The 22,364-nt window shown below is 42.4% G+C and overlaps 1 protein-coding gene across 1 annotated transcript in view; it reads left to right on the top strand.

The window, feature by feature from the left end:
- The window catches only part of USH2A (usherin), a 593,484-nt gene extending 571,820 nt beyond the window's left edge, over positions 1-21,664 (top strand). The window contains exons 67-73 of the mRNA XM_075863335.1: positions 1,470-1,646; positions 2,331-2,414; positions 9,386-9,630; positions 12,594-12,689; positions 15,433-15,504; positions 16,512-16,724; positions 20,408-21,664. Of these exons, the coding sequence (XP_075719450.1) occupies positions 1,470-1,646; positions 2,331-2,414; positions 9,386-9,630; positions 12,594-12,689; positions 15,433-15,504; positions 16,512-16,724; positions 20,408-20,497 (977 nt within the window). The 3' untranslated portion in view covers positions 20,498-21,664. The remainder of the gene's footprint in view (positions 1-1,469; positions 1,647-2,330; positions 2,415-9,385; positions 9,631-12,593; positions 12,690-15,432; positions 15,505-16,511; positions 16,725-20,407) is intronic.
- The last annotated feature ends 700 nt before the right edge of the window (positions 21,665-22,364 follow it).

Here is a 22,364-nt window from a genome sequence, read left to right as displayed (position 1 = left end):
ATCAATTTGTACCGTCCTCTGGGCGCTGTAGTCATAAATACTGAACCTGCCTGGCATCATTTATCTGAGGGAATAGTGCCAGCCATACTAATTACCCAAAATATTGCATCCATATAGACAGGTCACATATGAGATAGATAGATAGATAGATAGATAGATAGATAGATAGATAGATAGATAGATAGATAGATAGATAGATAGATAGATATTAGATAGATAGATAGATATTAGATAGATAGATAGATAGATAGATAGATAGATAGATAGATAGATAGATAGATAGATAGATAGATAGATAGATAGATAGATATGAGATAGATAGATAGATAGATATGAGATAGATAGATATGAGATAGATAGATAGATAGATAGATAGATAGATAGATAGATAGATAGATAGATAGATAGATAGATAGATAGATATGAGATAGATAGATATGAGATAGATAGATATGAGATAGATAGATATGAGATAGATAGATAGATATGAGATAGATAGATAGATATTAGATAGATAGATAGATATTAGATAGATAGATAGATATTAGATAGATAGATAGATAGATAGATAGATAGATAGATAGATAGATAGATAGATAGATAGATAGATAGATATGAGATAGATATGAGATAGATATGAGATAGATATGAGATAGATATGAGATAGATAGATATGAGATAGATAGATAGATAGATAGATATGAGATAGATATGAGATAGATATGAGATAGATATGAGATAGATAGATATGAGATAGATAGACAGACAGACAGACAGACAGATAGATAGATAGATAGATAGATATGAGATAGATAGATATGAGATAGATAGATAGATAGATAGATAGATAGATAGATAGATAGATAGATAGATAGATAGATAGATAGATAGATAGAATGTACACTCGTATACATACAGGATACAATGACGCTGTATCTGGAAAAGTAAAAATAATTTTTAATAAAAAGTAATTAGAAAGTTGCACCGATCACACTGATAGACTTTTTTTTTTTTTTGATAAAAAATAATATTTTCAAAGGTGTACATAGCCTTCAAGGGAGAAGTCTTCCACCGCGAGTCGACTCTATGCAAGTTGTCATTACTACTCCCCTATGAGCGTCCCATTCATGTAGAGGAAAAATGTGCAGAACTGCCAAACACTATATACATGTCGCAACTATTTAACCCATTCATTCACTTGTACATTGCATTGACTGCTGGATTAGCGCTCATGGGGCTGCATTTTCTGACAACAAATTTTACCCTCCCTCTCTCAGATCCTCCTGGCAGTCAGTCACAGTAACAGAACCATCTAATTCCTTTCACTGTGCTGAGACATGCTTGCTTCAGTTCATTCCTAAATCGCACAGCGCCACCCAGAGGCCTTATAATAATAACAGTTGGCGATGTGAAATTATTTTTTGTATTGTGTTTTCACTGTTAATTCTTAGATTTGATATTTGTTTTAGAACCAGTCTACAAAACAAACTTTTATGTTCTAAGTAATGTAACCACCATATTCTTGGACTGGAAACAAAGCTTCCAGCTTAATGGGCAGCTGAAAGAGTTTGTCTTAACCGAGAGGGGGCAGCGTGTTTACAGTGGCCTGGACTCCAGTGTTCACATTCAGAAGACCACAGATAAAAGTAAGTGTCTATGTGGACCCTGTCATAGTGGGTACCTGCAGCCACCACTAGGGGGAGCTCACTGCATACAGATTTATACAACTCATACTAACTGTATACACCCATATGCAGGTAGCTCCCCCTAGTGGTGGCTGCAGGCAGATAGAATTATATAATTTGTGAAGTCAGAAAAGCAGAGCTACCCTTTACAGATATATTATGTAATCAACCAGCACAGAATATGGACCTAAAAATGTAATGGTGTACTACACCTTTTTTTAAAGTTTAATGTCCATCTGGTGAAGCTCTGAGTGGGAATTGAGGCCCATTCTAAATTTTGCCATGAAGCCCTATGATTTCTGCAGAGTCATAGCTGGACTTTGCTTAGCCTTAGTCCTGAATCTAAATACCCTGGCCAAGGCATAGTGGCTTGTTGGTAATCTCCCTAGTCTTAAGAGGGCCCAATGTTTAACCTGTCCCTACTGCCCATGACCCCCCCCCCCTCCCCCGGATGCACTTAATGCTACAATACCTGTAGAAGCAGCGCAGGTTCATACTATACTATATCTATAATAATGGAGAATACGGGGGGACCGGAGCTGGGGCCTCAGCCATGGAAGTTGCCACTTTAGCACATTTGCACATAAATGGGAGAATTGGGTAAATATATTTAACTTTTTTTTCATTTGTATTATTGTTCTACAGCTTTTTATTTTCAGGTGAAATGTACAACGGACATGGGAAGTGTGAGCACACCAATAGTGAAATACAGCTCCGCCACAGGACTAGGTAATTCTACAATTCACTTAGACTGTTGTGTAAGAATGTCTTACATATCGCTCCTATTTTACTGGACACGTGATTATTAACGTATGACCCCCACGTAGCTCGCGTGCCTCCTTTAGGTGACTCCCCAATTGCATGACTGGCAGATGTGGCCCTGTGGTGTGGAATATCTATAATGTGACCCCTCTGATTTACATACATGGAGTGACCCTAATGTGGTGACAGTTGTTAGTAATACATATAGGGACAAGTCAGTGCTGCCGTTGGCATTAGTCTGGGCATTCATAGAACACAATATCGTTTTGGGCTGGTTCTGGAGATGTGGACAGGGTAATAAGGGATGGGACTTGAATAAGTTGTTGTGACACGTGGAGCCTTAACAACTTTACACCTTAAGCTGGATCATGCGCCAAGTGCCTGGAAACCTTGTCTGAATCAGCGCCAAAAAACGCACCAAATCTCCCTCTATTGATTTCAATGGCAGGGAGAGGCGTTTTTTGTCCACTCACAGGAATAACAAGCGTCATGTCCCATCTTGGAGCGGTTTCTACATCTGAACCTTGCATTAAAATGGGAGGCATAAAAAAAGTGCCCTTTTTTATGCAGTTTTTGCATTTACTTAATTAAAAAAAACATCTAATAAGTGTTAAAAACGCTTAAAAAAAACGTGTAAAAAAAAAAGTGTCGCTTTCATTTCAAAAGCAGATTTTTTACTGATTTCCAAAAAAAGACGTGTGAATTTACCCAAACTCACCCACTCCTGCGCAGCCGCCCCGGGTGGCACGGGACACATTTGCAAGGCTTATTCTACAACACCGTAAAAACGCATATTGGCTTAACTGTGACTTTGCAGTGGATTTGGTGCTCTGTTTCAGAAAAGAAATTCTGCCATCTATAAAGTTATATTAAGAAATAAATCAGGACATAATGCTGGATAATATTGGACCTTCACATGACACAGTGTTAAAAGGTGGAGATTCTCTTTTAAGGGGCACCCTATCCAAAATCTTAATAAATAATTGGGAATACACACATTGAAAAGGAGCACTGCCCTTACCCCACCCTGTGCCCCATAACAATGCGGAGGTTAGAAATAACCGAAGATAAACTAAGTTATATAAACGTCTACAAATTTGCTCTGTGATTAAATAAAAAAGAAAAGAAAAAAAATGGGAATTTGCCGTAACATAATGGAAAAAAAATAATAGTTGAATCCGGTACGGGTCATAATATGTTGGTCTTGACGGGGTTAACAGATCCTATCTTAGGACACGGACTGATATTACATCGGCCTTCGTCTGTTGTGCGTGCCCAGTTGCATTATTTTTTATGGCTTCATTCATTGTTTTATGTGGTGCTATCAGTAAGTGCGGTGCGGTAGTAGAAGCCGGTGTTTATTCTAGTAAATGAAGATGCCAAATAAAGGTTAAAATTACTCACCCAGAGGATGCGGGCGAGCGTGTGTAAGTCAGCGCCTGACACATTCTATTTGTGGGCATGTAGGGGGAGTGTGACATATCCCTCTGTACTAAGTGTAAGGATTGAGCTGTACTCATTTCATGACTCATGAATCAGTCTCTTTTACAGCCGCTCAGTTATGAAAGGCTTTTCTCCCAGATCTACCCGGCCAGAAAAATGAGCGGGGAATGTTCCGAAATTCTGAGAATGCCAAGGGGGGTGGCGCTAGGTTAAAATGGGTAAAAGCGTTAAAATTAAAAAAAATATAAGCACTTCTAGTTCAATATTCGCCTTTAGGATTGACAAATTCTCCCAGGGATGTACTAGTGGCGTAAATAGAAGAGAGGGGTCCACTTTGCAAAGATCAAAATGGCCGCCCCAGTAATAGTGCCGGACTTTGCCTCCCAGAACAGGTCTGGTGTTTGTTCCTTCCCTTCAAATCCTATCCGTAAGACTTGGGTCAATTCTCCACCCCGTGGTTTGTCCCACTGGATGGGCTCGTGCTGCAGTCCCCTGCACAGTGGACGGCTGGGAGCGCCGCTGCGCAATGAAAAACTGTACAGGGGCTGCAGCGCTAAACTAGTATTTTGGCATCTTCATTTCTAGGATTGTGGGGGTTTGGTCAATTGGAGCCCCGCCGACTAGAAAATAATGGCAGATCCTAGCGTTATGCCATCTCTTTCTGTGGAGACGTAGCGAGAGGGTCTGCTGAGACGTTTTCCCTGGGCGCAGAATGTGGAGGGGTAACAGCAGGAGCCCCATCCCCATTTAAAAAAAAAGTAAAAATCTGTAATTTGGATTAATTTTATAGATATTGGCCGGTGGACTTTGGGTCCTCTTACGCGGGCCGTGTGAACGAGCGCCGATCATAGAGACGGTTCATTAATCGGCGCTCGTTTGCTCCTTTCACAAGCAGCTGTGTATGGAGACGAGGTCATTACTCAGATCGCTCGTCCCCATACATTATCATCATGTCCGCAGCACGTTTCCCTGTTCACATAGGGAGATGTGGTGCCCACAACGATAATATTTCTTGCTGCATAAACGGTACGATCAGCCGATGAACGAGGGTTTGCTCGTTCGTCGGCTGATCGTTTCCCTATTTACACAGGGCAATGATCGGGAATGAGCGTTCTGTGAGCACTCATTGTTCCATAATTGGCCCGTGTTAAAGGGCCCTAAATGTCCTTTTACACGGGCAGATACTTGACCTGGTAAACTAGACTTGATCAGTGCTCCATTCAAGCGGAGCAATGATCGCAAATATGGGGGCGAGCGATCATAAATATGATCGTTCGTTCCTATACATTTTGCGTCCTGATGGCAACACATCGCGTTTATACGGGGAGATGCGCTTCCATTTTTTGGCCACATATTAGTCGTGATCAGTCAACGGACGAGCATTTGCTTGTTGTGGGTTGAGTGCGGACAGGACTATGATCTGAAGCAATTGGTGATATGAGCACTCGTTTTTCCAATCATTGGTCAAAAGGGCCTTTACCCTCTTCTTCAGCTCCGGACGCTGCTCCACTGGGTCCTGACGCCATCAGGATGTAGCGGTGCCCACAATGTCCTGACGCTGGATGGTGTCAGGATCCAGTGTAGCAGCACCCGGAGCTGAAGAGAAGCCATGAGCGAGAAAAGTTAAATACAGTATATGGCCTGGTCTGGGATCTGATTTTTTATTTTTTTTGGCTTGGTCTGGAGGTCTGAATTAATTAACGGAATCTGGGAAAGTGACATTACGGACATCTGCTTATTACCTTTTCTAATCAACTGGGGGAATGTCGCCCCAAATGCAGGACCTAGTGATTATACAGCATCGGCAGGTTTTGTATATGGATAGAGGGCAGAATTTAGTCAAATATAAAGTACAATATCGAAATATAAGGTGTTTATTTTATACTCTATGTAAACCCTTTACATGCCAATCTCATCGATTACACCTGTAGATTTTCGATTGACAAAATAACCTAAAAGCAGTAAAGAATCAGCAGTATTAACATTATCCGGATTACAGTCCAAATACGAGGAGAATCATATGTTGGGTGAGATGTGAGGAGGGGTATAATGACCTATTAGTAAGACGATGTATGGAGATGCAAATGTGCAGTGAGCCATAACCAAAGAAAATAAATATGTGCGGATTAATAACCGACAAATAATAGGATCTGAGGCCATACAGGAGACAGGCCGCAATCCAGAATAATAGGGGACCGCTCATGCGGAACATTTCATAAGTAGTTTATAAGGGAGAAGGGGTTGTGGGGCAGGCAGCTGTTCACATTTTGCACTTCTCGGCATAGGGCAGGACAAGGGCAGACATTACGGTGTTAAGAGGCAGGTGATACTATGGCAATATTACTCGAGATAATTGCCAGTGCTTCTAATAGGGGTAAGCGTGAATTTAAGCTTTGGGCACCAGAAAGAATAGGGACATAGTAGTTTTATGGATTATAATAAAAATAATTGTGGGTCATGACGAAACGGGACTTTGAGTAGAAAGTTTAGGACTATGGTGTAGACTCTCTAGAACCTTTTGTATACGGCTGTAGTGACATCTATAGGTCCGTATATTGCTGGCAGTCAGTAACTACATACATATAGTATTATAGAAAGTACAATTCAGAATAGATTCCTCATCCCTCAGCTCCCCTATTAGTGGTTTATGCAGCCTGTGAGACCAATTAACGTCCTGTCTGGGAGACCACTACTGGGGTGCATGTACCTAGATGTACTGAAGTGGTCACATGAAATTCTATCTGCTATACAATAGACTGCCTCGCCACGGTGCACAGACTTGTTACTCAGGAAACAACAGGATGTAATGACATAACGTTAGAGGCTATGTATACTTTTGAATTATTTTTTTTAAATAAAAATGTGTGTCAGTGTGTTTGGTGCAACCTTCTAAATACTTTATATTTTTTTTTCATTATTTTGACATTTTTAGATACAGCTGCTTTGTATACTATACTGAGCAGCTGTATCTTGCGCTGAGACGTGAATCAGTCATGTCAGCGGCACTGATGGGTTCAGTGACAGCAGGAGACACGCAAGATCGAGCGGTTACCGATCACATCACCACGAGTTCATAACGTAGATGTGATCGATAACAGGCGGCTCCTGTTACTGAACCCGTCAGACCCGCTGACCTGACGGATTTAGGTCTCAGTGCAAGATACAGCTGCTCTGTGTACAGGATACAAAGCAGCTGTATCTCAAAAAGTCTAAATAATTTGTCACAAAAAGTATTTAGAAAGTTGCAACAAACACACTGTTAGCCATTTTTATTTAAAAACAAAAACAAAAAAAGGTTCGAAAAGGTTTACAGAGCCTTTAAGGAAAATGTGAGAATGTAAATGTACAAGAAAAAGATTGGCTTGTAACTATAAGCCTTCCTGTCGTTGGCTGGCGCTGGTATGGATGCTACAGGTACAAGTGGAGGCTGGCACCGATATCTGTATACAGTGAGTTTAAAGTCATCCACTGTAGGTTACTGGGTGTCCCCTCACATGAAGTCATAGGTTTTGGTAGTGTAAAGGCACAAGTTCCTGAAATGGTGACTGAGAAGGTGTCGGGGGGGGGGGGCACTGACATATGGCACATTCGCACTGTACTTTGAGCATGATCAACTTTATTTTGCTTGGGTCTTCTGGTTAGGGTCTGAGAATGAATCATTTTTATAATTATACGGTTATATTTCCTCATCACTTTCAAAATTGTTATAATTCCATCCAGGTTGGGCCGCACCCCCCGGCACTATTTATTTATTCACCATGTACTCTTTTTAAGGTTCGCTTTTTCTTTACAAGATGTGGCCAAAAGTATCATCACTTATCCTTTTTGACGGCCATTTCCCCCAGACCCCAGAGTATGTAAAACCTTCCCTCACTGGTGCCGTATGGCACAGTGTTGGGGAAGTCCAAGATCCTTTTATCTTTTGCAGAGGACTTGTGACATATCACATCCTTTCTGCATCCTTTTTGTGTTTATTCACAATGTACGATGGTCGCACAAATGTCGTTTTTCAATCATTTTAACGTACAGAGCAGGAGATATTTTGTCGAAAAGCAGTAATTGGGGAACCTCTGCCAACGTGTATTCCACAAGAGTGATGTCCTTCTCCGCTTGTAAAATCATACCAAACAGTCTCAACCATGGGCTGGTTCAGATTGTGTGATATCAATGTAACCTATTAGGGTATGTTCACTCGGCCTATATTCGGCAGTGTAAACGCCCGAAAAATCGGAAGCAGAACGGCTCCAAACATCTGCCCATTAATTTCAATGGGAAAACGAAGTTCTGTTCCGACGGAGCGTTTTTTTACGCGTAAAAAAACGGCCACGAAAGAAGTTTTCTATAGACTCGATTGAAAAAAGCTCCAAAAACGGCTGTAAAAAATGCAGCGAAAATTGCGAGTGGCACAAAAAAACTTCTGAAAATCAGGAGGTTTTCTCTTGAAAACAGCTTCGTATTTTGAGAAGTTTTTGACTCTGTGTGTGAACATACCCTTATGGAGCTGTTCTCTTCATCTTTTCCCAGGCAATTAGGTTCAGAGCAGAGAAATAACAGTGCGCTTGAGGCTTCTGTCGGAGGAATCCATCAGGAGTATTTACTGACCTATACCTCCAACGTATGCCACTGTATAGGCATACAGTGGCATATGTCACCCATTGGACCCCATATCAAAAAACGTGTACCACGCAGTATACATTTTGCAGGATGCCTCTGTATAGGGAAGCACATTAGGCTACGCTTTACTGTACAGTAAAATAAAAGTTATGCTGAAGCATAGCGGCCCGGTTAATACCAAAAAGTACACTCTTTTGGCATCCGTTGGGTCACGGGGCCCTATGAATATGTTTGGTGTATCGCCTAGAGCATTTCTGGCAAATACGCCGATCTTAGTGAAAAAAATGAATGTAAGCACAGCCTTAGTCCAGTTGGAAGACTCAAAAATGATCTATAAATTCGTTTTTCCGACTTCCTTTCAGAAAGTGGCAACTGAGCTCATAGTAGAGGGGGGAACAGAGCATGGAGTCCAGCTGGAAGACCCAAGACCCAAAAATATTTCTATCAAATTTCCTGTCAATTAGTTTTTTCTTTTTTTTATAAAGGCAAAGAAATTCTAATTTGATATGAATTACTGCCTGGCTTTTTAAACTTTTATATGTAAATTTGAGAATATTCAAATCTAATATTAGAGCAAACCCTGCAAATCAAAAAAGAAAAAAAAAAAAAAAATTTCTTGTAAATAAAAGGTCTGTTTCAATATTTAAATACGATTTTTCTTTTTCGCAAAACAGAACAATATCACCTTAATACCGGAACGCTTCGATGTGTATTTGATTATCCAATACATATTTAATTAGCTTTGCGTTGGTTCTATAAATTGGATTGGTGCGATGGACATTGCAAGTTAATTAAAGTCTAAGTCGGTAATGTCCATAGAGTAAATATATATAATTTAATGTGACGGGTATAAGATCGTTCCTCTCTCTTTCTTTCTTTAGCTCCTGAACAATCAAATCCAAGCACAAAAAATGGGATGGATGCGAGAGGGAATGTCATCTACACCGAGCTCTGGTTTATACTCTTAATGGCTTCATTGGCCTTAGTGCTGCTGGCCATTCTGCTGTCACTTATCCTGCAGAGGAAGTTGACCAAGCAGCCATTCCCAAGAGAGCGGCCGCCATTAGTGCCACTCCAACAGCGGATGTCCCCGGCCAGTGCTTACTCGGAAAGTGACACATACGCGGTATGTTACTGAGTAATTTTGGAGAGTTTACTCATGGTTTGTAAGAATGCATTGGGGCCTTAAAGGGGTTGTCCAAGATTAGATAAACATGGATGTTTTATTCTAAAATCAGCAGCACGCTTGTAGGTGGCGTCTGATATTGCAGTTCAGCTCCATAGAAGTGAATGGGGCTGAGCTGCAGTTCCACGCATAACCTGTGGATAGGAGTGGCACTCTTTTTGGAAGAAAGCAAATGTTTTTCTGTATGATCCCTTTAAAGAGGACCTGTCACCAGGATTACATTATCTGTTTTTAGAGAAAAATAATTTGCCCACAGAAAAAATTAAATTCTTAATAGATGGACGACCATAATGTAAATGACCCGACACGCAGCTCCGACTAATCGAAAGCTGTCTAAAGTATTTATATAGCAGTTATCGATATATATATCTTATATATACTGTACATGGATAACTCCTATATAAATTATATAATCAGAGACACGTCATCCCGATAACTAGCGAGATCTCGCGGGTCTGTACTGTATGTTGTGGGAAGGAGCTGGGCATGACGGGAGCACCTTGTCAGAAAATACTGACCCAGCTCCTCTGGAAAGTCGTTCCATTTACATAATGCGTGCGTTTTTTTTAAATTTATAAGATAATTATTTATTTTTCGGGGACAGATTATTTTTGAATTAAGACAGATAACCGTATCCAGAGAGTTGTGGTCAATGATTCCTACTCTGAATGGTCCCCGGTTATAAGTGGTGTACCCCAGGGTTCAGTGCTGGGACCACTATTATTCAACTTATTTATTAATGATATAGAGGATGGGATTAATAGCACTATTTCTATTTTTGCAGATGACACCAAGCTATGTAATATAGTTCAGACTATGGAAGATGTTCATGAATTGCAGGCTGATTTAAACAAACTAAGTGTTTGGGTGTCCACTTGGCAGATGAAGTTTAATGTAGATAAATGTAAAGTTATGCATCTGGGTACGAAAAACCTGCATGCATCATATGTCCTAGGGGGAGCTACACTGGGGGAGTCACTTGTTGAGAAGGATCTGAGTGTACTTGTAAATCATAAACTAAATTTCAGCATGCAGTGTCAATCAGCTGCTTCAAAGGCCAGCAAAATATTGTCGTGTATAAAAAGAGGCCTGGACTCGCGGGACAGGGATGTAATATTACCACTTTACAAAGCATTAGTGAGGCCTCATCGAGAATATGCAGTTCAGTTCTGGGCTCCAGTTCATAGAAAGGATGCCCTGGAGTTGGAAAAAATACAAAGAAGAGCAACGAAGCTAATTAGGGGCATGGAGAATCTAAGTTATGAGGAAAGATTAAAAGAACTAAACCTATTGAGCCTTGAGAAAAGACGACTAAGGGGGGACATGATTAACTTATATAAATATATGAATGGCACATACAAAAAATATGGTGAAATCCTGTTCCATGTAAAACCCCCTCAAAAAACAAGGGGGCACTCCCTCCGTCTGGAGAAAAAAAGGTTCAACCTGCAGAGGCGACAAACCTTCTTTACTGTGAGAACTGTGAATCTATGGAATAGTCACCGCAGGAGCCGTCACAGCAGGGACAGTAGAGGGCTTTAAAAAAGGGTTAGATAATTTCCTAGAACAAAAAAATATTAACTGCTATGTGTAGAAATTTTTTACTTCCCCTTTCCCATCCCTTGGTTGAACTTGATGGACATGTGTCTTTTTTCAACCGTACAAACTATGTAACTAATCCTCTTTAACCCTAGGCTCTATATTAAAGGAACTCTCTAGGCAAAACGTATTATTCCTAATGTAGGGCCCAAGGGGGCGGTGCATGACAGGGATTGAAGGAATAGCAAAGAGAGAAGCCTTGTCATGCTCCGCCCCCTGAGGCCCTGCACTAGGCTTAACCCATTAGACAATTTTTTATCAATTTCCCTAACAGAAAATTGGGTTTGTTTCTATAGAAACCAATCACAGCGCATCTTTAATTTCTTATAGTGCTCTTAAAAAATGAAAGCTGCTCTGTGATTGGTTTCTATGGTCAACAAAGAGAGTTTGCATGAATCTCCCTGTATGCAAGTTTTGCACGGCGCTTTCCTTTAATCAGCGGAGAAATCTAACTTACATTAAAGGCAATGCACCAAAATGACTACCTCCACTGTAGTCCTTTACAGAGCAATTTTTTTTTTCCACAAAACGCGCCCCTCTGGTCCATGGGCTGTGTTTGGTATTGCAGCCCTGTCCCATTCAAGTGACAGATTTCATATTCTCATTACTTTCTCCTGGGCTCATTGTCGCCCCCTGCTGAGTATGCCTAAGCATTGAGAAAGTGGAGTAACCCTCAAATATTTGCATGATAGGACGTGGTCTAAGGATCTGTGCAAGAGCAGTAGATTTAGTGCCAATGACAAAATAGGATCTGTTTCCGTCATTGGCGCTAAATATGAGCCGTAATATGCCCATGTGTATGGCGCAGACGTAAAGTGATACTGTCTATACTGCTAGAAATATGACGCGACATGTGAAGTCCTTTTAAAGTAGACTCTTGTTAATTTGATATTTTTGTCAAGTTGTTTTTTTGTATACTGTGCACTTAGTGATGCTTGATATACCTGGTGCCAGGTATACAACTACCACATTTGGTGCCAAGTGGCAATATTAAATTCCTGTGTTGTTAATCCCACAATGGGGACAATTACCAGCGACAATGTTCAGTGCCTAATGACTGATTAACTATATCCTGCCCTATATTCGGGATCTTGATCAGAAAACTTTGGAGCGGCTCTACTCCCTGGCACCTGATGGGTGAAGCTTCCAGCAATTGTAGAGTCACATACAAGGTCCCCATAAGAGGCAGGTTGGGGGATCCTTCCATTATGAGATAATTCCACTAGTAATTCTTGCTGTTTTTCTCTTTCTTTAACCCTTCTGGTCTCTTTCCTTCCTGTCTCTCGCCTTGTCTTGGTTCCTAGAAATGGTCAGTCTCTGGTAGTCAGCAACCTCTTCTGAAATGTCCTGTTTCTCAAGTCTCTAATCCACCAATGTGTGTTGAAAACAATCCAGAAAAGGTAAGGAAGGATAGAAAATATCCTCAGTAGAGGTGAGAGAACAGTTCACAATTCACCGGCCATAGCATACAATGAGGAGCAATATTATTCTCTGGGTGTCGCGAAAAAAATTTTTTTTAATATTAATTTGCTTTTAGTGTTTTATTAAAAGAAATGTTATTTAATTGTGTGTTTGTGTTTTACTTTTTTTTTTTCTAACTTTTTCTTCTCTATGGGGGCTGCCATTTTTTTTCATCTCTGTATGTCAATTAACGACACATACAGAGATGGAATACGGCGCATACAGTCCCATGGAGAATGCAAACGGGAGCCGTTCCATTCACTATGGTGTACTCAGTCTGTGTGGGAACGGCGCATGCGCTGCTCCCACACAGTCCAAATGGAAGGTTTACGGCCAAGCGACATCCAGCGCCATTTTCTTGTGGACCGGAAGCTGCGGCCGGACAGTTAGATGACGACTTCCAGTCGCGGCTTCCGGACATGTGATTAGAAGCAAGGACTAGGAGCGGCGGCGGCAGGTAAGTTATGTCAGTGTTTGTTCGTGTTATACTGTGTGATTACCACTGTATGTAAGCCTACTACACTGTGTATTCGCTCAAAAAATGGCGGCACACAGTGTAGGAGGTTTGAACATTCAATCCCCTCCTTTCTCCTGGCACTAGGAGGGGGGATTGTTTGAGGACGCTAGAGCGAGTGTGTCTTCTCAAATTTTGCAGCATAAAGCAATGTGGTTGCTTTACCACATGCCAATGCTGCAATTTTGGGAATTGCTCCCTCTAGTGACCAGCACAGGGAAATGTTATAAATTGGAATCTAATTTATAATATTTCCTGACTTGTGAAAAAATTAGAACAATGTCCAATCATTTATATAATAACCGTTTAACTAGCGACACATTCCCTTTAAAATCGCCATTGGTGAATCTCAAACAGGGCAAATCGATTGACCAAATAAATCCTAATGGCCGGCGAAAAGCATATTGGAGAAAACATTCACTCACCTTGAATCCAATTTATCCCTAATTCAGATCATTTCCATGTCAGGAAATATAAGACGATTATTAAAGCATCTGTACATAAGCAGCACGGACTTACACAACTCAGGAACATATAAGCTCAATGTAATACAGACTGCATGCTTTCCTACGGCCCAATGCACACCACCGTGGTTTCGACGATCCGTGCATTGCCCGGAGCCCGGACCGCAAAAAAAAATTAGGACAGGTCATTCATTATACATTCTGCACGTCCGGGCTCATTGAAATCAATGCTCATCTTGTGTGTGATTGCGGATGCCCCCCGGTTGACACTCCGCGGCCCGTCCCTGCCATAATCACAAACCGTAGACACAACAGCCGTGAGCAGGAGGCCTTAGGGAATGTTCACACAGCTTATTTTCAGCCGTTTTTCGGACCGTAAACGCCCGAAAAACCGGAAGCAGAATGCCTCCAAACATCTGCCCATTGAATGCAATGGGAAAAATGGTGTTCTGTTCCGACGGGCCGTTTTTTTACACGGCCGCGAAAAAGAAGTGCATGTCACTTCTTGGGACGTTTTTCATTGACTATTGAAAACAGCTCCAAAAACATGCGCGAAAAACGCTGCAAATGGCTTAAAAAACCTCTGAAAATCAGGAGCAGTTTTCCCTTGAAAACAGCTCCGTATTTTCAGACGTTTTTGACTCAGCGTGTGAACATCAAAAGGCCTCATTCACACATTGCGGATTTGGTCACTATTTTGCATCAATATTTTGAACTTAAAATCAGGAGCGGATGCAAAGAAGAGAAAAAGTATAAATCTTTATTTTATTTTCTCTGTGTTTAGGATCCAGTCCAGGTGTTGGCTTTAAAATACTAAGGCTGAGTTCACACGACCATGTTACGTCCGTAATGGACGGAACGTATTTCCAGCTGGAAGACCCGGACCGAACACAGTGCAGGGAGCCGGGCTCCTAGCATCATAGTTATGTACGACGCTAGGAGTCCCTGCCTCGCTGCAGGACAACTGTCCCGTACTGTAATCATGTTTTCAGTACGGGACAGTAGATCCGCGGGGAGGCAGGGACTCCGAGCGTCGTACATGACTATGATGCTAGGAGTCCGGCTCCCTGCACTGTGTTCGGTCCGGGACTTGCGGCCGAAATACGTCCGTCCATTATGGACATAATGTGCTCGTGTGAACCCAGCCTAATGCAAAGTACTGCCCAAATCCGAAATGTGTGAATAAGTCCTAAGGTGGCCATACATATTAGATTCACACTGGCCAAACTCACCGATTTCAGCCGACCATCAAACGTGTATTGAATGTTTTTCTGAAATTTGTTTGGCAAAGCTTGGGGGGGGGTCAGTCAAATTCCATGGCAGAATATAGGCCCAAATATATTATAGGATCTTCACTCTGTAACCCAGACTCCACTTAGATGTAGAGACAATAATTGGGTGTACTGTGTACAGACTTATCCAAACTTCTCAATAATTGCTTTGTGAACTGGATCGTTCTAAAATTTTCGTGTTTAATCCCAGCCTTTGCTACCTGCAGATACTGTATTCCTATCTGAAACGGTCTATTTGCAAGATTGTATCATTAGCTGTGCTAAGCCCCACAAATAAGTCATGTAGGAGGAAAAAATTCTATCCATCCTGGAGTTTGATGGCGGAGCTGGTGGCACGTTGTAGAGCAAATAATGATCGTGTTGCAATGGTGACGTCTAGTCATTAACTTTGTTCTGTCCTTCCGTCACTTAGAGTGATCTGGTCGCCGATGTATCTGGTTCATCAAATCGAATTACTCTAAAAAGTTACACAATGCACCTGGAGGTACAGTCGTGTGCAGTGTTGTACTCCGCATGAACTGTGTGATTTCTGCCTTCCCCTTTCTCTATGATCAAAGTGAAGCAGGACCATGCATGGGTGAGCAGCACCAGGAAAAGGCGAGGGAGAACTTAGCACTGTACATATTGTCCTGACCAGTTGGACTAATGTCCTTCAACCAGAACCGTATGAACATGATACTTGGTCACCACGTTTGATGGGCTCTTAATGCATTATTACCTATCCACAGGATGCGTCATCAATACATGATCGCAGGGGGCCCCACCACTTGGATCTCCACCAATCTCTTGAAACCGAGTTCTCTCCCCACTGCACCATCGCAGTCAGGAGGATTTTGAATGGAGCTCCACTCAATGTCTATGGGCCTGACAGAGACAGTAGAGTAGAGGGTTGGGATATTTCCACCATTCCCACATAATGGAGCGGCAGGAGACGCGCGACGGCTGCTCCATTCAAAATCCTCCTCCCTAAGATTGCGCAGGGAGGACTGGTGATGGGACTCCTGTTGGATTTTTTTTTTCCTGGGACCCCTGTCATACATTTATTATCTATCCTGTAGATAGAGGTTTATAGTCGGAATATCCTTTTAAAGGGGTCGATTAGGATTAGAAAAACATGGCTGCTTTCTTTCAGAAATAGCACACCGGTTCATGGGTTAGTCCTGGTAGTGCAGCTCATTCCCATTGAAGCGAATGGGGGTTGAGCTGCAATACCACAGACAATCTCCGGCCAAGTGTGGCAGTCTTTTTGGAAGAAAGTAGCTATGTTTTCTAATCCCTTAACAATAGTATGTGCCATAACATCTGATCGGATGAGGACAATCCGTCTGGGGGCGCTCACATCGGATAGAAGGAATACAAGTTTATTTTGCATGGCCGAGACATCACTAATTCATCTGGGCTCTGACCTTTCCTACCCTGTTGCGCTGTACTCGCTCTTATTATATTGGCTGGGCTGTATTCATTTTATTAAAACTTTGATGCTCTATTTAGGGAATATCGGACATAAAGATTTCCGGAGTGGAGAGTCACACAAGCCGCAATGCAATGCTGGTTAGGAAGACAAGCCAAAGTCAGATCAGCCACAGCTTCTCCGAGAATTCCTTGTACCGTAGTGCCAGTCAACTCATCGCTTCCCATGATAAGAAGTCCATAGTGGACAGCTCCATATGGGATAGTGTCATTCAAGGCCATGACAGTGGAATGGTAAGTGTGAGGTTATTCCATGACCTTCGAGTGAGTTTCAACTTTATGCATTTAGAAAACGTATTGTCAAGAATAGAAAACTTTAGGCTACGATCACACGGCTTATTTTCTGCCGTTTTTCGGGCTGTAAACGGCTGAAAAATTGAGAGCAAAACACATCCAAACATCTGCCCATTGATTTCAATGGGAAAAACAGCATTCTGTTCCGACAGGACACGAAAAAGAAGCGCATGTCACTTATTGAGCTGTTTTTCATTGAAAAACAGCTCCAAAAGCGTCCGTAAAAAAACGCAGCGAAAAACGAGTTTGCTTAAAAAATGGCTGAAAATCAGGAGCTGTTTTCCCTTGGAAACGGCTCTGTATTTTCAGACGCTTTTTGCTAAGCGTGTGAACATACCCTTAGGGTATGTTCACACGGCGGGGGTCCGTAACGGCTGAAATTACGGGGATGTTTCAGCCTGAAAACATCCCCGTAATTTCAGCCGTAACGGCATGTGCAGGCGCTTGAACGCCGCGTCCATTACGGCCGTAATTAGCGCTGCTATTCATTGGAGTCAATGAATAACGGCTCCAATTACGGCCAAAGAAGTGACAGGTCACTTCTTCTACGCGGGCGTCTATTTACGCGCCGTCATTTGACAGCGGCGCGTAAATATACGCCTCGTGTGAACAGACAAACGTCTGCCCATTACTTTCAATGGGCAGATGTTTGTCAGCGCTATTGAGGCGCTATTTTCGGGCGTAATTCGGGGCAAAAACGCCCGATTTACGTCCGTAAATAGGCCGTGTGAACATACCCTTATTGCCAACTATAACCATCACAGAATAAACATCTGCAATACACACATTGGAAAATGTAAAAGCACAAAAGGTCGAAACACAAACCAAGGTACGTTCTTTAGGAGCACCATTGATATTTCACCTTAGTTTTCATACTCCGATCACAAAATACGGCATCATTTACACGAGTAATATACGCGCGTGCTTTTCACGCGTGTCGTACGGACCTATGTTAGTCTATGGGGCATGCAGACAGTCCGTGGGTTTTGTGCAGCGTGCGTGCGCTGCGTAAAACTCACGACATGTTCTATATTTCAGCGTTTTCCGCGCATCACGCACCCATTGACGTCAAGGGGTGCGTGAAAACCACGCAGGTCGCACGGAAGCACTTCAGTGCGAACTGCGTGGTTCGCGCAACAGCTGTCAAACTCTGAATGTAAACAGAAAAGCACCACGTGCTTTTCTGTTTACAAACATCCAAACGGAGTGTCAAAACGGAGCTGTTAAGTGCCTTTTGCGCACGCAATATGCACACGCTCGTGTAAATCAGGCCTACCTCTGCACGCTTGATGACGGTCAAGTATATAATAAGAAAAAATATGTAAACCTTTCGTGCCACGACAATTTTCACACTTTTGACTGAACTATAAAAACCAAAACAAAAAAACCCATAATATACACCATACCCATATATTTTAAGAAAGTAGACACGTTACACGTTTTAAAAATGCCACCATTCACGTTACGCTCATGGGCGCCATCATGCAGTTTTGCAGAAACATTGTGTAAAAAATGCATAAAAAGTTCCGTTTGTGGCTAAACGACTGACCTAAGCAGAGCCGGAGACCCACAGCCCCTACTAAAAAGAAAAGAACACGATGTGCTGAGCTCATACGTATCACTTATGTCTACATGCGATTACATGTGTAACTCCTCATCTCACCCCTCTAGTAGGAAAACAAACCCCACTAAATGTGACATTTAGGCCGGATTCACACGAGCGTGTGCGTTTTGCGCACGCAAAAAACGCGGCGTTTTGCGTGCGCAAAAGGCACTTAACAGCACCGTGTGGCAGCCCCGTATGATGCGCGGCTGCGTTATTGTCGACACTCCGTTTGGATGTTTGTAAACAGAAAAGCATGTGGTGCTTTTCTGTTTACATTCATAGTTTGACAGCTGTTGCGCGAATCACGCGCGTCCCACTGAAGTGCTTCCGTGTGGCGCGCGTGATTTTCACGCACCCATTGACTTCAATGGGTGCGTGATGCGCGAAATACGCACAAAGAACAGACATGTCGTGAGTTTTCCACAGCGGACTCACGCTGCGTAAAAATCACGCAACTGTCTGCACGGCCCCATAGACTAATATAGGTCCGTTCGACGCGCGTCAAAATCACGCGCGTTGCACGGACGTATATCCCGTTCGTCTTAATAAGCCCTTAGAGAGCACATTTCCTCTCTCCTTGGTAAGAGGGGTGAGAACATGAAGAAAGGTTCCTGTATCATCACTGGAGGCAGCACAGGGGGAGAGATGACAGTAAGGGTATGTTCACACGGCAGCGTCCGATACGCCTGAAATTACGGAGCTGTTTTCAGGAGAAAACAGCTCCTGAATTTCAGAAGTAATGGCATGTGCAGGCGTTTTTCGCAGCGTCCATTACGGACGTAATTGGAGCTGTTTTTCTATGGAGTCAATGGAAAACGGCTCCAATTACGTCCCAAGAAGTGACAGGCACTTCTTTGACGCGGGCGTCTTTCTTACGTGCCGTCTTTTGACAGCGGCGGGTAAAAAAAAATGACCGTCAGCACAGAACATCGTAAAGCCCGAATTACGTCCGTAAATAGGGTGTGTGAACCCAGCCTGACAGGCTGTGATCTTTCTTCCTGCTCTGACTTGCAGCGCCTCCTCCCACCTCCCTCACACAGACACAGCACAAGAGGTAAAACTTTTTATTCTGCTCCCTGACTTCAAACGAATGCTGCACCTTGAATATTGCAGCTTGGTATCATCTGAAAGCGAAGGCTTTAATAGGATGCCAGGATCTAAGCTATAGCCACTATATTCTAGTCGCAGCAAGCGTTTAAAGTCATGACGTATTACTTAAGTCCTTGGCAGCGAGAGTGAGGGTATGTTCACACGCACTGTTTTCAGACGTAATTCGACGTTTTACGCCTCGAATTACGCATGAAAAAACGGCTCCATTACGCCTACAAACATCTGACCATTGATTTCAATGGGAATTACGATGTTCTGTTCCCACAAGGTGTAATTTTACGCGTCGCTGTCAAAAGACGATACGTAAAAAGACGCCCGCGTCAAAGAAGGGCATGTCACATCTTGGGACGTTTTTGGAGCCATTTTTCATGGACTCCAGTGAAAGTCCGCTCCAAAAACGTCCGTAAAAACGCGTTGTTAAAAAAAACTTCTGAAAATCAGGAACGGTTTTCGCCTGAAAACAGCTCCGTATTTTCAGACGTTTTTGCTCACTGCGTGTGAACATACCCTTAAGGGAACCATTAAAGCTTATAGGTCTATTGTGTCAGGCTGTTATTACTGAGCACAGATCAAAATGTAAGTATTGACCGGATTGCTTTTTAGGAGGAGGACATGCAAATTATTAGAATGTTATACACGTACAGATGTAGCAGTCTTTATCTTGACTTTTAACGCATTATATACACAGTGGCAAGAGCCCTTATCTGGACTTTTTCAATGGCTGTTGTTGTGTGATATCACGCTGCAGCAAGTTATCAGTCAAGATAAAGATGGCTACATCCGTATGTCAATAATGTTTATCCAAAAATAACTGAAATGATAAAATTCCTAGTTTTTATAAAAACATCCATATTGCGTCTTCCTTCATGTTTTAACAATAAGCCAATGATGGTTTTCTTATTCATAGTTTATGGACGATGAAGATCTTATCAGCACTATAAAGAGTTTCAGCACTGTGACTAAGCAGCACACGGCCTTCACCGACACACCGTTGTAGCATAGCAACCAAGTGAATATGGCCTTTACCAGAACACGCGTAGCAACCAAGTGAACATGGCCTTTACCATCAGAAAGCATAGCAACCAAGTGAATTTAGGATTTACCAGAAGAATACATAGCAACCAAGTGAACATGGCCTTTACCATCAGAAAGCATAGCAACCAAGTGAACATGGCCTTTACCATCAGAAAGCATAGCAACCAAGTGAATGACCTTTACCAGCAGAAAGCATAGCAACCAAGTGAATATGACCTTTACCAGCAGAAAGCATAGCAACCAAGTGAATATGACCTTTACCAGCAGAAAGCATAGCAACCAAGTGAATATGACCTTTACCAGCAGAAAGCATAGCAACCAAGTGGATATGACCTTTACCAGCAGAAAGCATAGCAACCAAGTGGATATGGCCTTTACCAGAAGATGCATAGCAACCAAGTGAATATGACCTTTACCAGAAGATGCATAGCAACCAAGTGAATATGGCCTTTACCAGCTGATTACAAGAAAATTACATAATTTGGCACGGAGCCATTCATAACGACTACCAACATGTGGTTTTTACCCAGAAGATATCCTATCCACACATAATTGTGCTATGACATAGATCACACTGACCAAGGAATGCAGGGCTTTGATCCATCCGTCATTATTCCAGAATGAACCCACGACAACGGCCTTCAACAATCCATCGCTGTGTCATGGTGATAACCATAGTGACCGCTGTACAGAACATGGTGCGAACAACAGTGGAATTTACCAATGCACCACGATACCATAGAAATTACCACAGAGACTAAGCAATACGCAGTAATGAAGCAACACATAATGCTGGCAAACACAATAGTGGCTGCCAAAGACTATGATCCAGTATAACGAAAAAACAACCACAGGAGACGCCTCAGACATCGGACTTTAATGTGAAGGCAGATAAATCTCAAGAGATTATGACCTCCATCCTTCCTGGCCTGGGCAAGACAACCTAGATGAACGCTTGAACTTAACCAAATCACTATGGAAATAAGCATGAGTATTTACTGAGCCTTTAACTTAAAAAGAACGTCCACCCTTAAACCCCAAGTACGCCCAAAATTCTGTGGTGATAAATTTCTAAAAGGGTTGTCCCACAAAAAACATTTATCACCTATCCACAGAATAGGTGATAAATATCGGATTGCTGGGCCCCATCGATCACTAGAACAGGGGTCCTGAGCCCCCATTCCTCTTCATTGCATGACCGCAGTGAGGAGACGACTAAATGCAGCGGGGTTCGCACTTGCCCCCTGCCGCTCTATTCAATGTCTATGGGGCTGATGGAAAGATATTAAATGGAGCAGCAGGGCACATGTATGGCCACCCCTCCATTTAAACCCCTTCTCATTGCACGACTGCACAGGAACCGTTCGTGTGATCAGTGGGGGTCTCAGCGATCAGACATTTATTACCGATCCTGTGGATAGATGGTAAACGTCCTTCATGGGGCAACCCCTTTCACATACTTTTATAGGAACCAGAGCGTTTTTTCCTTCTGATGCAGAGCTCCAAATTCCCTGCATAAACATAGAGAATGATAAAATTTGGGCTGTCTGCAACCACCACTAGAGGGAGCTTATTTTATACTGCTTTATTAATAAGTTCGCTATATAACCAATATGCAGTAAGCTCCTAGTGGTGACTGCAGGTAGCCAAAATGTTTTCATCTCTAAGTCTATGAAGAAATTAAAGGATAACTAAACGTTCAAACTTCTGACATGTTATAGTGACAGGTCAGAAGTTTTGATTGGTGGGACTCCTAGCACAGAGACAACCACCAATCGCTATAACGAAGCGGCAGAAGCGCTGAGCCACTTAGTTTCTGTTCGTTTTTT

Source organism: Rhinoderma darwinii, chromosome 4, assembly GCF_050947455.1.
Source record: "Rhinoderma darwinii isolate aRhiDar2 chromosome 4, aRhiDar2.hap1, whole genome shotgun sequence".
In the NCBI taxonomy this organism is placed as follows: Eukaryota; Metazoa; Chordata; class Amphibia; order Anura; family Rhinodermatidae; genus Rhinoderma; species Rhinoderma darwinii.
This window is presented reverse-complemented; position numbering and strand designations above follow the sequence as displayed.